General features: G+C 42.4%; 1 protein-coding gene across 1 annotated transcript in view; it reads left to right on the top strand.

Annotated features, from left to right (window-relative positions):
• LOC136056437 (myosin-13) overlaps positions 1–13,408 on the top strand; it is a 39,134-nt gene extending 25,726 nt beyond the window's left edge. The window contains exons 28-40 of the mRNA XM_065748633.1: positions 379–497; positions 1,155–1,351; positions 1,966–2,149; positions 3,223–3,388; positions 4,171–4,295; positions 6,932–7,240; positions 7,328–7,531; positions 7,609–7,734; positions 8,867–9,037; positions 10,572–10,676; positions 10,758–10,853; positions 11,248–11,382; positions 11,752–13,408. Of these exons, the coding sequence (XP_065604705.1) occupies positions 379–497; positions 1,155–1,351; positions 1,966–2,149; positions 3,223–3,388; positions 4,171–4,295; positions 6,932–7,240; positions 7,328–7,531; positions 7,609–7,734; positions 8,867–9,037; positions 10,572–10,676; positions 10,758–10,853; positions 11,248–11,382; positions 11,752–11,766 (1,952 nt within the window). The 3' untranslated portion in view covers positions 11,767–13,408. The remainder of the gene's footprint in view (positions 1–378; positions 498–1,154; positions 1,352–1,965; positions 2,150–3,222; positions 3,389–4,170; positions 4,296–6,931; positions 7,241–7,327; positions 7,532–7,608; positions 7,735–8,866; positions 9,038–10,571; positions 10,677–10,757; positions 10,854–11,247; positions 11,383–11,751) is intronic.
• Positions 13,409–15,291: the final 1,883 nt, after the last annotated feature.

The following is a 15,291-nucleotide window of genomic DNA, read 5'->3' as shown; positions in this document are numbered from 1 at the left end:
TTCTTCCTGCTGCTAGTCAAGAAAACTACACACAAGGGAATAAAACAAATCCAAAAGTATTCTCAATCAAAATTGATGTGTGGGCCTGTGGTCAACTCGTTCCCTTTCCTCTGATGCTAGCATAGTATTATCTTTGACTGCTTTTTCCTACCTGGTGGGAATGAAATTAGAGAATCACAGAATCCTTAGAGTTGGATGGGACCTTTAAAGGTCACCTAGTCCAACTTCCCAAAAGGGACATCCACTGCTTGATCAGGTTGCTCTGGCTTCGAATTTTACATTAAATCTTACAGTCTCTTTGTATATAGCTAGCTTTTCTCATCTGTACAAATTCCCTATGTCTCATGTTTCTGTCTAAAAAAATTGTTTCTTTGTTAGGTGAACTAACTCGGCAACTGGAGGAGAAGGAGTCCTTGATTTCTCAGCTGACTAGAAGCAAACAAGCCATCACACAGCAGACAGAAGAGCTGAAGAGGCAACTAGAGGAAGAAAATAAGGTGATTTGTTTTAATTTTGCCCAGAAAATTGTAAAATAAATCAATGTGATAAAAGAATGAGAGCTCCTCTGAGAGAAATTAACAGTGAAACTTCGGAACTTTGCCTTTGCAAGAAGAAACATTAGAAATTCAGTAAGACAATTTAAGCCCTTCTTACCATGCTTTCTGAAGTTCAAATGCGGGAGAAAAGTGAAAAAGAATAGCTGTGTACATACCTTACTGCTATGAGAAATCCCTGATTCCAAAGAGTACAGCAGCAGCCAAAAAATAAGAAAAAGAGAGGGAGTGAACTCCCCAGGATTAGAAATGACAAAATGGTTTAAAGTCTTTTCCACCTTCAGACAAAAAAGAACTTCTACCTGGAAAGCTTACAGGGAAACTTTTGGAGAGATTATTCCCACTATTCCCACTGCAGTATTCACTGTATCTTGTCCTGAAGCACTTGGTACTGATGTGTCGGACAAACTGGACAAAACAGACTGATCTTGATTAATACCACCAAGTCTGAAACACAGTGTCTCAAATACTGTTGACTTTTCTGATTCAGCTACCCAGCAACATGGTTAGTGAGATGTGGAATTTTTATCAAAATGCAATGAGAAGGTCCGGTCACAAATTGTTAATGTTTTGACAATTTGCATATTTTTAATTATACAGGCCAAGAACGCCCTGGCCCATGCCTTACAGTCTGCCCGCCATGACTGTGACTTGCTCCGGGAACAATATGAGGAGGAGCAGGAAGCCAAGGGTGAGCTGCAGCGTGCCCTGTCCAAGGCCAACAGCGAAGTGGCCCAGTGGAGAACCAAATATGAGACGGATGCGATTCAGTGTATGGAGGAACTGGAGGACGCCAAGTATGTGGTCTTGAGCAAGCAAAAATATGTTTAAGTAAAAATGTGAGCAGGAATTGGAGGAAACTGGTCTACGCTTAAAGTGGGAATATGGACAGCAGTGTGCTTTGTAATGTGTTGAGAGTAAAAAGGTGGAGGGGAAGAAAATATTTGAAGGCAAAGGAGTGGATGTTTGGAAGAGTCTCTGTAGAATGCAAAATTCCAGTATGTTAGCTATGGGGTAACTGTATGGAGTAACTAACTTAACTGTTGAAAAATCATGTTCTTCATACTGTCAATACAGAAATTGTTTCTGCTGCTTCCCTCCCCACATTGGTGTAATCTACCCCATGGATGCTCTTTTTTTCTCCACTGATTCCATCACATGTATCACCTTTCTCCCAGATTTCTAGGGAATCCTCTTCCCAAGCTACCTGCATGTTCTTATTTCCTATGTATTCTCCCAGCCTATGCACTGCTCCAGCATTCTTTGTGATCGCAGGCTCCTACTGATACTCTCGGTTCACAATATCATACCTTTCTATGCTGGCTCTCTCCTATCCCAAACTAGCTTCCTGTCCATTTTTTCAGAATGTCAGAATTATCCTTTTCTTAGCACTGCTTGTCTCATCCTGCAGAAAGAAGCTTGCTCAGCGCCTGCAGGATTCAGAGGAGCAGATTGAAGCTGTCAATTCAAAGTGTGCTTCACTGGAGAAGACAAAGCAGAGGCTGCAGGGGGAAGTGGATGACCTTGTGATTGCTGAGGAGAGGTCAAATGCGGCCTGTGCAGCATTTGATAAAAAGCAGAAGAATTTTGACAAGGTTTTTTTCATTCAAAAAGGCTACTAGATATGAACATCTTAAAAATATGATAGGCCAGGCCAAATTCTGGAAGTATGAGAGTTCTGCACTCAACATAAGATAAATTACATTTTATCCAAAGCAAATCTATGGTAAGGAGCATGTAACATGACAAATACTAATGAAAATGTCACAGTGTGAGTAGCCCCAGGTAACTACATCAAACAACAAAATATCCTGTGATAGTTTTAGAAAGGACAAATTTTTCATGACTGAAATTGGGAACCTCTGTATCAAGTGAAAGACCAAGCAGAATGAGAAAGTTCTCATATGCATACAAACAAGGCCTGATTTCCATTAACTAAAGTGGGCTATAAGAAAGAAGGATACAGACTCCTCCTTAGAATCTGTTGTGATAGGCCAAGGGGAAGTGATTTCAAACTAAAAAGGAAGATTTAGATGTAAGAAAATATATATATGATAAGGGTAGTGAAGCATTCAAACTGTTTACCCAGAAATGTGGTTTATCCAGAAAGGTCTCAGCCTTGAGACCTTCAAGATCAGGCTGGACCAGGCTCTGAGCACCTGATCAAGCTGTAGATGTACCTGTTCAGTGTAGGGGGGTTGAACTAGATGACCTTTAAAGATCCCTTCCAAGGTAAATGATTCTGTGACTCCAACTCTGATTTCTGGCTCATGTCCATCTGCCAGCCTTGTATTTGGGTTAGGCATCGCCTCAGCCTCCTTAATCAGTTCCAATCTTCACTGCTTTTAATAACATTACTGAAAGACTCAACACTGCCTGAGAGATGCCCTGTGTATGTGGATGAATTGGGTGAGTATGTTAAAGATGCCCTCCAGGGCTATGTAGGAGAAAATAGAGAGAAAATGATCTTTCTTGGTGAAGTGAATGAGAGACCTCTGACTCCTGCAATAATAAAAAGGCTAACGTAGGCTCATTCCATACCATAGATTGCCACAAGACAATTGCAAGACAAACCATATCTTTTAGGCTCTTATTACTATAAATGTGCAGGGACAGGAGTGTTGCAAAATGGATCATTCTTATGCACTGATATTTCCTGTTACTCCAGGTTATAGCTGAATGGAAGCAGAAGTACCAGGAGAGTCAGGCTGAGCTGGAAGCTGTGCAGAAGGAATCTCGCACCCTTAGCACTGAGATCTTCCGGATGAAGAATGCCTACGAAGAAGTGCTTGACCAGGTTGAGACTGTCAGACGGGAGAACAAGAATCTTCAACGTAAGTTCAGATCTCTGTCAGCTGGGATCCATAGTGAACCCAGAGATGCTTCTAGTGTACTGGAGCTCTGTCTCTTCCCAAGCTTTTGTTTCTTATGTTTTCCCACAAAACTCAGGCTAGGTGACTTTCTTTTCTGTTCAGATGATCACAAGGTCACCTGTGATTACATGCCTACAGCTCATGATAGTATCCTACCTCTTCATGGTTTCAAGTGCCATCATTGTATTTCCCTTCCTCCACACCATTATAATCCCATTCATTGATAGGAATCAAATTAATTGAATCTGCAGAAATGACAATGAAAACAGATACTCATTTTTTTTCAGACCACTGCTGTTAGGAAATAGGAAACAGCCCTCCAAGTTTTTTCTGACTGGAGCACTGAGCAGCGGTTGCAAAACAGATTGGCATTTGATAAGTGAACTGTGTAAAGGAAATGAAATTCAGCTCTTCTCTGTGGCACTGAATGTTCCCTGGGGAGTATTTTAGAATAAAATCAAACAGGACTGTCTCTGGAGATGTAAATTCAGCATCCAGAAGTAACTTATTGCTCTCTGAGCTCTCTCCACTTGGTTCCCCTCACTTTTAAACTTGCACACTGAATTGGAAATAACAGGTAATCAGAAATAAAAACTACACAATACAAAACCTATTATTTCTTCTCACTGTCACTTACTAGTATATTATTATCTCTTCAATCATTCCCACTGCCAAACATCAGTAGCAGGTACCAACAGCAACATTATTTAAGATGAGCTCAGTGTGCATTTTCTGTGTTTCAGAGGAAATTTCTGATCTTACTGAACAACTTGCTGAAGCTGGAAAAGCTAATCATGGACTAGAAAAAGCAAAGAAGCAAACTGAGCAAGAAAAATATGACCTTCAAGCAGCATTAGAAGAAGCAGAGGCAAGTGTCTCAGTTAAAGAGGGCTTGTTTTCAGAGAGACCATGAATGGAGAAAATTTGGAGATTATATACTCCTTTTTATCCTGATAATGCCGTGAAGGTCCAGTATGAGATCACAAACAGAACAAGTAACAGGGTCTGTCCCTCTTCTGTACCAGTGTAGCCCAGCTTGTTGTGCAATCATCCATAAAAGACTCAGTCCCAGGCTAAAAATGAGCTCATTTTGCACTACTAGATTGATTTTGCTCCTCTGAAAGGCTACAGGAAGGTCATTTGTGTTTCAAAAATCTGATGATTCTTGTTCCTTAGTTAAATTGCATTAGGTTACTCAGAGCCATGTTTAATTGTTCTCTGCAATTTCCAAGGAAGGAGATTTTGTCATAATTCTGGACAGTCTTTGCCCTTGCTGCATAGACTCACTAAAGTTGGAGAAGACTTCTAAGATCATATAGTCCATCTGCCTCCCTACCACCAATACTGCCCATTTAACCATGCCCCAAATTACTGTACCTTACCCTTTCCAGAAACACCTCCTGGGCTGGTGACGTCACCACTTCCATGGACAGTCTATGCCATATGCCTGACCTCTCTCTGAGATGAAATTCTTCCTTATATTTAACTTGAACATTCTCTGGTACAATTTGAGGCCATCACCTCTCATCCTACCATTAGCTACCTGAGAAAAGAGAATGACCCCTACCTCACCACCACCATTTTTCAGGGAGTTGTAGAGAGCAGTAACGTCTCACCTGAACATCCTCTCGTCCAGACTAAACAGCAGCAGTTGCTCCCTGTAAGACTTGTGCTCCAAAACCCTCACCAGCTTCATTGCTCTTCTCTGGACACTTTCCAGGGCCTCCATGTCTTTCATGTAGTGATGTGCCCAAAACTGAGCACTTGAAGGATGGTCTCAGCATAGCTGGGTGCACCTCCTTGCTCCTGCTGCCTACGCTTTTTCTGATCCAAGCCAGGATTCCATTGGCCTTCTTGGTCACCTAGGCACACTGCTGGCCCACATGCAGCCAAGTGTCAACTAATGCCTCTTGGTTCTTTTCCTCCATGAAGGTTGCTGTTCACTCTGCCCCAAGTCTGTAGTGATGCATGGAGTTATTGTGACCAAAGTGCAGGACCCAGCACTTGGTCTTGATGAACTTGATTACATTGACCTTAGCCCAGCAATTCAGCCTGTCAAAATCCCTTTGCAGGGCCTTCCTACCCCCAAGCAGATCAACACTTCTCTCCAGCTTGGTATCATCTGTAAACTTACTGAAGATGCACTCATCCAGATCATTAATGAAGATATGAAATAGGACAGGTCCCAGTATCTACCCTTGGGGAGTACCACTCATGACTGGTTGCCATCTGGATTTAACTCCATTCACCATCACTATCTGAGCCCAACAATCCAATCAGTTTTTAACCCAGCGAAAAGTGTACCTGTCCAATCAATGGGATGCCAGCTTCTCCAGGAGGATGATATGGGAGGCAATTTCAAAGGCTTTGCTGAAGTCTAGGCAGACCACATCAACAGCCCTTCCCTCATCTATCAAGTAGATCACTCGGTCATAGGAAGAGATGGGATTGGTCTGGCAGGATGTGCCTTACATGAATCTATGCTGGCTGGGCCTGATTCCCTGGTTGTCCCACACATGCTACGTGATCATGTTCAAAATACTCTGTTCTGTAATTCTGGCATCATTTTTATGGGGATTTTTTTTTTTTTTTTAATTAGATGCAGTCAGGATTTCCCTTCTGTCACTTTTTGACTGTTACCTTTCGTGATGTCCACTTCCAAGAAGAGCCTCATTTCATTTTTTGCTTAAGTCCCTTTAGAAAGGAAAAGGAATAAAAAGCATCTGACATCTATGATCTTGAGATCACACTAGATGGGAGGGAAGTAGGCACAAGAATTATTATACTGGCTGTGAGAATGAATCTATTCCAATTTCTGTATCAAGGTGTCAGCAGTCTAATCCTGAATTAGTCACTATGGGATACTTCTAGAACCAAAAGGGAGAAATAGGTATCTTGGGAAGAACTGTTCTTAAGATGGATGTCAAAGCTACATCAAATACTTCATCTTCTATAGGTGCTTATTTTTCTCCACTGGTTGTAAAGACCTAGCCACAAGCCATGACTCCTAAACAACTTAGATTAGATGTTATTAGCGTCACAGGAAAAAGGATATATGGAAGGGGAGAATGCCCACACAGTTCCTGGTGCTTCTCACCTTGGCTGGGATTAAGTGTAGAGTCCCTCAGCAGAATTCAGCATGAAGATGCAAGTGAAGGCATGCTTCTACTGAGCATAACACTTGGCTTTCCTGTCAATTTAATGTTTTCATACATCTTGTAATCTCTGTAGTGTGAACGTAACTTGCAGTGCCCAGACTTTGTGATATTGGAGGCATTTTTTTGAGCAGACTTATTACAACATTAGTGATTCCTATCCAGCTAAGTTATAACAACTCCTGTATATAAGAAGAGCAGTCTGCTTCTTCAGAGCTAGGTCTTTTGTAAAGTTCTACTGTAAGATTAACACGTCTGTGTTGCTAACTGTGAAGTGTCAAAATTCTGCATGGATGTTTCTCAGCAATGAACATTTAAGAGACAAATAATATCATTTCAACGCTACCAGGGCTCTTTAGAACATGAAGAAGGAAAAATCTTGCGTGTTCAGCTGGAGCTGAACCAAGTGAAGTCAGATGTTGACAGAAGGAGTGCAGAGAAAGATGAGGAAATTCAGCAGCTGAAGAAGAATCATCAGCGGGCATTAGAGTCTATGCAAACCACACTGGATGCTGAGATTAGAAGCAGAAACGATGCTTTGAGGCTGAAAAAGAAGATGGAGGGAGATCTGAATGATATGGAGATACAACTGAGCCGTGCCAACTGTCAAGTAGCAGAGACACAGAAGCACCTCAAAGGCATGCAAGGTCAACTCAAGGTAGGGACCACATGTGCAAGTGTCCAGCAAGGTCTTTGATACTCATTCTGCTTTCCTCTGAGTCTTATCACACTTTCAACTTCTAAGGATTCCCAGCTCCATTTGGATGATGCTTTGAGAGAGAATGATGACCTGAAGGAGCAGCTTGCTGTTGTAGAGCGTAGAAATAATCTGATGATGACAGAACTTGAGCAAATGCGAGCTGCCCTCGAGCAGACAGAGCGAGCCCGGAAAGTTTCTGAGCAGGAGCTGACAGATGCCAGTGAGCGAGTGCAGATTCTCCATTCTCAGGTATTTGTTTTATAATACACATGTTGGACTGTCATGAAATGAGATGGGAATGGCCTGTCCTTGGACTGTCCCAACAGAATACAAGTCTCCTGAACACCAAGAAGAAACTGGAAGTGGACATTACTCATTTACAGAATGAAGTTGAAGATAGTGTTCAGGAAGCCAGAAATGCAGAGGAAAAAGCAAAGAAAGCAATCACAGATGTAAGTACTCTCACTTGCCTCTCTCTGTTTTATACTATTAGTTACATTTACACTTTAGAAATGCAGCAGTGAGGTGGGAGAGAATTGATACTTCAACTTGGTAACAGAAAGTATCAGTGACACACAACCCCTCCCACCTGGGCCATTTGCACAGCTTCTGTTCTACTGCTTGCCATTGAAGAACCTTTCAGTCAAGTTAATCTACTCATGTTCTGTAGTGTATACTGAAATATAGCAGTGTATACTGAAAAAGCATTGGGTCTCTTCCCAATACCCTCATCCACTTTTGCTTCCTGGATAGATGTAATAGACTGCAAAAGCCAGATGGTGGCAAAATTGAAACAGGAAAAGAGTATTTTGGACCAAGTAATATCTAGATATCGCAGTAAAACAGGAATTGAGACTAAAATCTTATGTACTTTTCTATTTAAGAAATATAAAAAAAGTAAAAAGTGATAATAGAAATGTTTTAATTTAAACAAAAGAACTAAGTCTTGGGACTACTTAGAAAAGGTATATGAAAATAAAACAGAAAATGTTTACTCTCTTGTATCACGCTGTGGTGCATCTGAAGTACTGTGTGTAATTGTGGTTCCTCCACATTAAGAGCTCTCTAGTTCTCCTCTGACCTCCCTACCCTTTTCATGAAGTAGTAGTGACAGCTATCCATCCTATAGTCTGAAGAGCCCAACAGGCACAAGCTCTTCTTTGATGTTCAAGAGAATCTTGGAGTCATTCCATTGGTAAAAGCTGCTTATGAGTCTAAATGTCAGGAAAGCTTAGGTACCAAATTGTGATATATTCAAAACAAACAGAGTACTAGTGGGTGATATTTCAAGATGCCATTAACTTCAACTTTCCATTTAAAAACAAGCTTTGACTCCCTTGTCATTTGACTGCCTTATTTTTATTCCTGTCATCAACCCTGCCCAATTTCCAAGGCAGAGTACCTTTTGAAATACAAATATCAAGAAACTGTGATCCTCTTTGTATGACAGACCCTTAACACAGGCAGCTGACTGAAAATGTGGAGAGTCATTCACTACTGTGAAACTGCATTGCTCCCAAAGAGTACACAGAACTGCCAGTGATGTGGAGATGTATTCATAACATAACTCTGCACTACAATCAGGCAGCCATGATGGCAGAAGAGCTAAAGAAGGAGCAGGACACCAGTGCTCACTTGGAGAGAATGAAGAGGAATCTGGAACAAATGGTGAAGGATCTGCAGCACCGTCTGGATGAAGCTGAGCAGCTGGCCCTGAAGGGTGGAAAGAAACAACTCCAGAAACTAGAGGCGAGGGTATGGTGGAGACCGGGGTAGACTAGAGTCTTTAACTGGATCTTGGCTGCTAGAATCTCTTGGGAAGGTTATAGCAGGGATTTCCATCAGATTAGATGAGAGTTACACTTACTGAAGTGCTGCGCTGCAGGTAAGAACTTTGGGAATGCCCTCATAAAACCTGAATGAAATGGGCAAGACAGTGGCAGATGAACACCAGTACAGGCATACATCTAGAGAAAGAATAGTTTAAAACATATTTACATGGGGATGAACTTGGAACTGGCAGCTGCAGCTCGGCAAGGAGAGGTCTCGATATATGATGGGTCTTATAAACTGTGTTCTCAATGTGCAGTAGAAGCAGAAAGCTAAATAAAAAAAAAAAAAGAGAGAGAGAGATGGGCTTTATTAGGAAATGCACTGAGACCACAGATGGAGAATATCACTTGCCACTATAGATACCTTGTTCAGTTCTGGTGTCTGCATCTCAAGAAAGACCCATAGCTTAGAGAAGGACCCCTAGTTAGAGGGAAGGGTGGGAGGGTGAGAAATGTTGATGAGAAACAAACAAGACTAGGACTCTTCAGTTTGGAGAGAAGATGACTGAGAAGAATGTGATCAAAGTTTACAGAATCATGAAAACAGTAATCAAGATGAATTTGGGAAGGTTAGGAATCTAAGCACACAGTTTCTGCCAATGATAAGACAAATACTAGAAGTAAGAACATGTGGTGCAGGTTATGTGATCCTTACTCAGAAGTAAAATAAAGTGCTTTACTGACTGGGCAGTGAAATTCTGGAACCTGCTGGCATAGAAGGCTGCAAAGGCAGCTGGTGGAAGGTTCAAAGAGGGATTAGAAATCAGCAGGTTTATAATCTCAGGGGAACAGGTACAGACATACCACCTGAAACCCATAATCTAATGAGTGTTGAGGCTGGGCAAATGTGAGGAGAGCAGGCAGCAGCCAGGCTTCCATGCTATCCCTAAATAGCAGCTGCTCTAGACAGTCAGAGACAGAGCACTGGTCTTGATGGAGCATTTGCCTGACCCTCTGAATCAGTCTAAAACTACTTCTCTCCCACGATATAGCACAGATGATGGGGAGTTAGGTGTTCTTTGTTGTGAAATGAAATATTCACAGAAAAAGAAAATAATTAGCATATGGATTTGATTTACATGCCCTGCAGAACAGAAATAGAGTTATGGAAGCCCTCATCAAATGAGTAGTTGCAGGCTATTCATGAAGCCAAGATTTGACAATTACAAATGAAACAAGATGTTCCCGTTTCCCTAGACAATGTAGACAAAACCCTTCCCTCCCCTGCTTCAGTTTCCTCTTCCCTGACAGATTTAAGCCTAATCTTGGTTAAGGCAGGCACATGTATACAAAGCTAAGTTCCCTGTATAAATACCTCTGGAGTCACACAGCTGCAGGAAGTTGCTCTGCACTGCCACTTTTTCCACAGGCCTTAGTCCATAGAACCCTGGATCCTGCAGCAAGATCAGGGGGCATTCCTGGCAGCTTCCTGTCTTTATCATGGTATTGTGTTTCAGATTCATGAGTTAGAAAATGAGCTTGACATTGAGCAGAAGCGAGGAACGGAGTCACTGAAAGGTGCTCGAAGGTATGAACGAAAGCTGAAGGAGCTCACTTACCAGGTATTACAGATCCTCTACTTTCTTCTTTGTCTTCTTGTGTTGTACATACATCACCTCACTATTAATTTTTACTTCCCACAGTCTGAAGAGGATAAGAAAAATATTCTCCGGCTCCAGAACCTGGTGGACAAGCTGCAGTTAAAAGTGAAAGCATACAAGAAACAGGCTGAGGAAGCTGTGAGTGCAGGACTCCTTTTGGGCTCTGGGTGGAGATTTCCAAAAACTCTAGGCTCTCATGTTTGTTAAAATAATTGAATACTCAATTTGATAGAGCAGTGGTGGCCATTAACTTTGATAGTACTTTTATTTAAAGAGTCTGGCACACAACAGAGCAGACACAGTTATAGTTATCCTGGCATTGTCACACTTTTGGAGCCACAACAGCCAGTTTTCCCAGTGCTCAAGATGTTGGTAGTACTAGATGGAAGTGTACTAAGTGCTGGTAATGCAAGGATGGAGTTCTGAGGCTAACTGTAGTAGGTGATGTTAGAATGGAGTAGGTGCAGGGTGTTAATTAGAACAGGGCAGTGCCAGATTGTGTTCGTGTCACTGATGGCACTGTGAATTTCAGGAGGAACAGGCAAGCACTAATCTCTTGCGATGCCGCAAGACACAGCATGAGCTGGAAGAAGCTGAAGAACGAGCTGATATTGCCGAATGTCAGGTTAACAAACTGCGAGCCAAGAGTCATGACATCGGAAGACAGGTGAGTTGGAGTGCTGCAGAGAAGGACCCTTCCTGCCCATCAAGGGTCATCAAGAGCTCTGCTCAAACACCTGGCAGCCATAGTTATATTCTTCCAACTCTTGGAGTGTCATCATGAAGGAACCCAGAGTTAGTATTTATTCAAAACTGGTGTTTTTTGAAAATCCTGTTTGTGCCTCTCAAGATACATACCAGTTATGATCTACTGTGAGAATCCAGGTCTCTCATCAGAATTGGGAGGCAATATTTTTTTGCCAGTAACATGGCATAACATGTGCACATCCACAGACCTGAAACAGACCCACAGGTAATTCTGTTACTCCAATAACCTGTACATTATCTTCCTTCTTTTTTTTTTTTTTACATTTAGAAATCAGAAGAATGAGGTCCCTGAGTAGCACTACATCAAGCTTTCTGATACTGTACACTTCTATTCACACAACAGATATGTATTACCTGCTTCAAACCTCTTGGTGTGCATGTAACTTGACTTTGATTGCTTTATTCTTAGTCAACCCTAAGTAGAAGCTGTGAGAAATAAAAATAAACCTGTATGATGATAAGGACTATTACTTTGTAAGGAGGTTGACAGTGTTTGTGAATGGACAGAGCAGGCAGACAACAGTTACGAAGTATGAGTCATGTCCCATGCAGGAAAAAGGATTACTAAGATAACAAGACACCTTCACAGTTTAAACTCTGATGCTTTAGAGAAATTAACAGTTAAAGAGGAAAAAATAAAGCAAAAATCTCTCTGTAAGGCTGTACTAGTGCAACTAGCAACCACTCCTTTTGTCTGCCTTTGCAAGTCCCCAAAACAGACCCATGGGAATGCATCTTCTCTATTCGGTGCCTTTGCATGGCTGTCTGCTGCATGTGTGCAGAGTGCAGCCTCCTGTGGGGTACAGGCCTGTGCTTTGTGGAAGGGGGAAAGGAGAGCAGCTACACACAGCATAGGAATGCAGACTGGGGGAACTGCCACATTCATGAGGCATGGAGGGCAGCTGTGAACAGCCCAGAGTGGAAGTAGGGGCAGGTGGCCGTGCAGTGGGACTTTCCTTCTCCTTCCTTCGTGGTACTACGTAGTGTCACTGCTCCTTCATCCTCATTTCATGCCCAAAGATGACAGGCTGAGTCCTTAGGTGCAGCTTAGCAGGGCATCCCCCACACTGTGCTCTGAGAAGGGTCTGGATGACCAGAACCCTAAGCCAGCACAGAGAACCTGTGGCTTCTGACACAGCCTTGTTTTCCCTTCACCTGCTTCAGGCTTCCCTAATGCAGCAGAGCTGTGCTCTTACTGCCCAGCACTACTTTGGTACTCTGTGGTCTGGTGTCCTCTGTTGCTGGGTCGGGGCCACACATCAAAGAGAGGGGCCATGCTGGGCCTGCCTTGCCCAGCACAGGTCTTAACTGGGCTGCTCGTCTTTTTCTAAGTATCAAACCTGAAGGGATCACTTCATGATATCATAGAATTGTTTCTGGAAAAATAAATAAATAAATAAATAAAAGATATCCAGGAGAAAATGCACTGCTTGGAGCTTCAGATTTTTCTTCATTTTTCTTCATGTTTTTATTCGTGTCTCCATGTTCAGTCAACAGGAGCCTGACTTTGTAGTGCTCAGCAAGGTGATTTGTCTGAGTGTCACTCAATGTCCTTGATCAGCATTGTCTTTCATTTTTGTTGTCAGACACAAGTGCCACCACCACACCTGACATGGTTCATACCGCTCCTCATTTGAATTCAGTAATTAGTGGCCTGCTGTTCTCCTTTGTGTTCCTTCCTTCTATGCCATTCCTTTCTCCTTTTCTCAGTTCATCTGTGGCAATTTTTATTCTACCATTGTGTGTAGTTTGGGCCTCTGCCATCCTCCTGTGTTTTGTACTCTGTCATCACTGTTGGCTGTCACCCATCTGCCTCCTGACTGCTCATGGGCCCGCTTGCACACAGGCCCATTGTGCCAGTCTCAGCTCTCTGGTATTTTGTCTCCTCATGCCCCATTAGATGATGGTCTGTGATTACTGCCTATGAAACTGATCAAAACCATCTCACTGTTCTTCTGCTCCATGGCTACCTGCTGTCATTGGCTCTGGCTTGGATGTTCTTCAGAACATCATTTTCTGTTGTTAGGGACGCATATGGACAGCCTCATCACAAATACAGAAGTCTATGACTTGAGCTACCATTGTGTGCAATATCCTCTACAATGGCAGTCCTGCTCACACTCTCAAATGAAATGAAGCAGTTTCATTGTACAGCTGTGCCCATCAGGGTTACGTCTATCCCAGACAACGAATTGCTGTGGCAAGCACAATGCTGGCATACAAATGAGATTAGCAGTTTGCTCTTTTGTAAAGAACAAACATTCCCATACTCTCTCATAAAGGAAGAAAAATGCAAAGATGGGAAACAGCATCTGCACTGGAGTTTTTTTCTGCAGGAGTGGTTTAAAATGCTAATTTTCCTTTATCATGATGAGAGCTACAGGTGTGTTCATGAAGTTGAAGGAAAAGACTTGTCTGAAAATGTCTTTGCAATCCCAGAAGCTTCTAAACATGTGATGTTGGCTGTTATCTGTAAAGCCCTCTGTGTTCTTTGCTTGTCCTAGTACATCAGGAAGGGAGATGTGATGGGATGAGCAGATGTGTTACCCATGAGGCAGCACCAGCTTTTTCTTGGCATACTGGCCAGCAGTAAGAAATATATTTTGTGTGATCAGTTGTCTCTCTGTGGCTCTATTTCATTAATCAGCCTATCTGCTGTTTTGGTCATACAATAGCATCAGTTATCAAAGAGCTTCACTCCCTGGCTTCTTTTTGTGACCACTGATCATGACACCTTGCTCACTCAGTACAATTCTGGAAGAGAGGACAGGGTGAAGGGAAGACTTAGTCCACATCTATACCACTCATCACCTCCATACAGAAGCAGAGTGCACCGTCCAAGCTGACAATTGGCACAATGCTCAGGCCAAAGGCTCAAATTGGTTTTAGACTGAGAGGTAAAAAATCAGGACAGACCTTTAAATTTGCTATTACTGTGAAAATAAAAGCAAATGTTTTTCTCATCTGATCTTCAGAAGTTGCTCACTGTTCAGCTAAGTGTATCCACACAGAGAGGGACTGTGAAGACAGGACAGTGGCAGTGAGCCACACTGGACAGGCAAGAATTTGAACACAGTCTATGCCTACCAATTCTAGTGAGCAGCCCTATGCTATGCTCAGCTCAGAATTTCTTGTATCTCTGTGTTTAGCTCTTGCTTCCAAATTTGTAAGAGATGCATGTATACTAGCATTCTGAATAGAAGCGGTTTCTGGAAAACAGTATAGAGAGTAAAAGGGACCAAAAAAAAAACAAAAAAAAAAAACCACGAAACACAAACCAAACCAAATAAACAGAGAGTTGGAAGATGACTGAATGAAGACAGCTTTTGAGGATTTAAAACAGATTTTATTTATTTCTTTAAAAGCAGGAAGCCTACTACTGTTCCTTCAATTTAACAACAGGTAGTGGTGGTTCACAGATAGTGTCAGTGTGAGATGTACTTAGAAAGTAAGGACAGACTCTTCCTTTTAGGACAGTAACAAAAACACTTAGTAAGGTAGCCAGAGTTCTATAAACGTCAAGGTGTATTAGGAATAAATCCTACTACGTTGCCTATCTGTGAAGCCAGAAGGAGGATTTAAAGTACTGTTGTGGTTTTGTGGTTTTGATGCCGGTATTCCGCACCAGAACATCACGCAGGCGGTTAAGGAGTTAATGCTGTGCTGTGGGGCGGCAGAGGGGCGGAGCCTCGCCACAGGCGAGGAGGCCGCGGAGGTTCAGCACTTGTGCTGCCCGTGCAGGTTTACTAACGTAAGCTCTCGAATTTAGTTTGGAAACTTTGTCTCTCCCAATTGTTCGATTTTGTTG

Source organism: Cyrtonyx montezumae, unplaced genomic scaffold, assembly GCF_038088225.1.
Source record: "Cyrtonyx montezumae isolate F1298 unplaced genomic scaffold, pur_monq_1.0 scaffold_50, whole genome shotgun sequence".
In the NCBI taxonomy this organism is placed as follows: Eukaryota; Metazoa; Chordata; class Aves; order Galliformes; family Odontophoridae; genus Cyrtonyx; species Cyrtonyx montezumae.
This window is presented reverse-complemented; position numbering and strand designations above follow the sequence as displayed.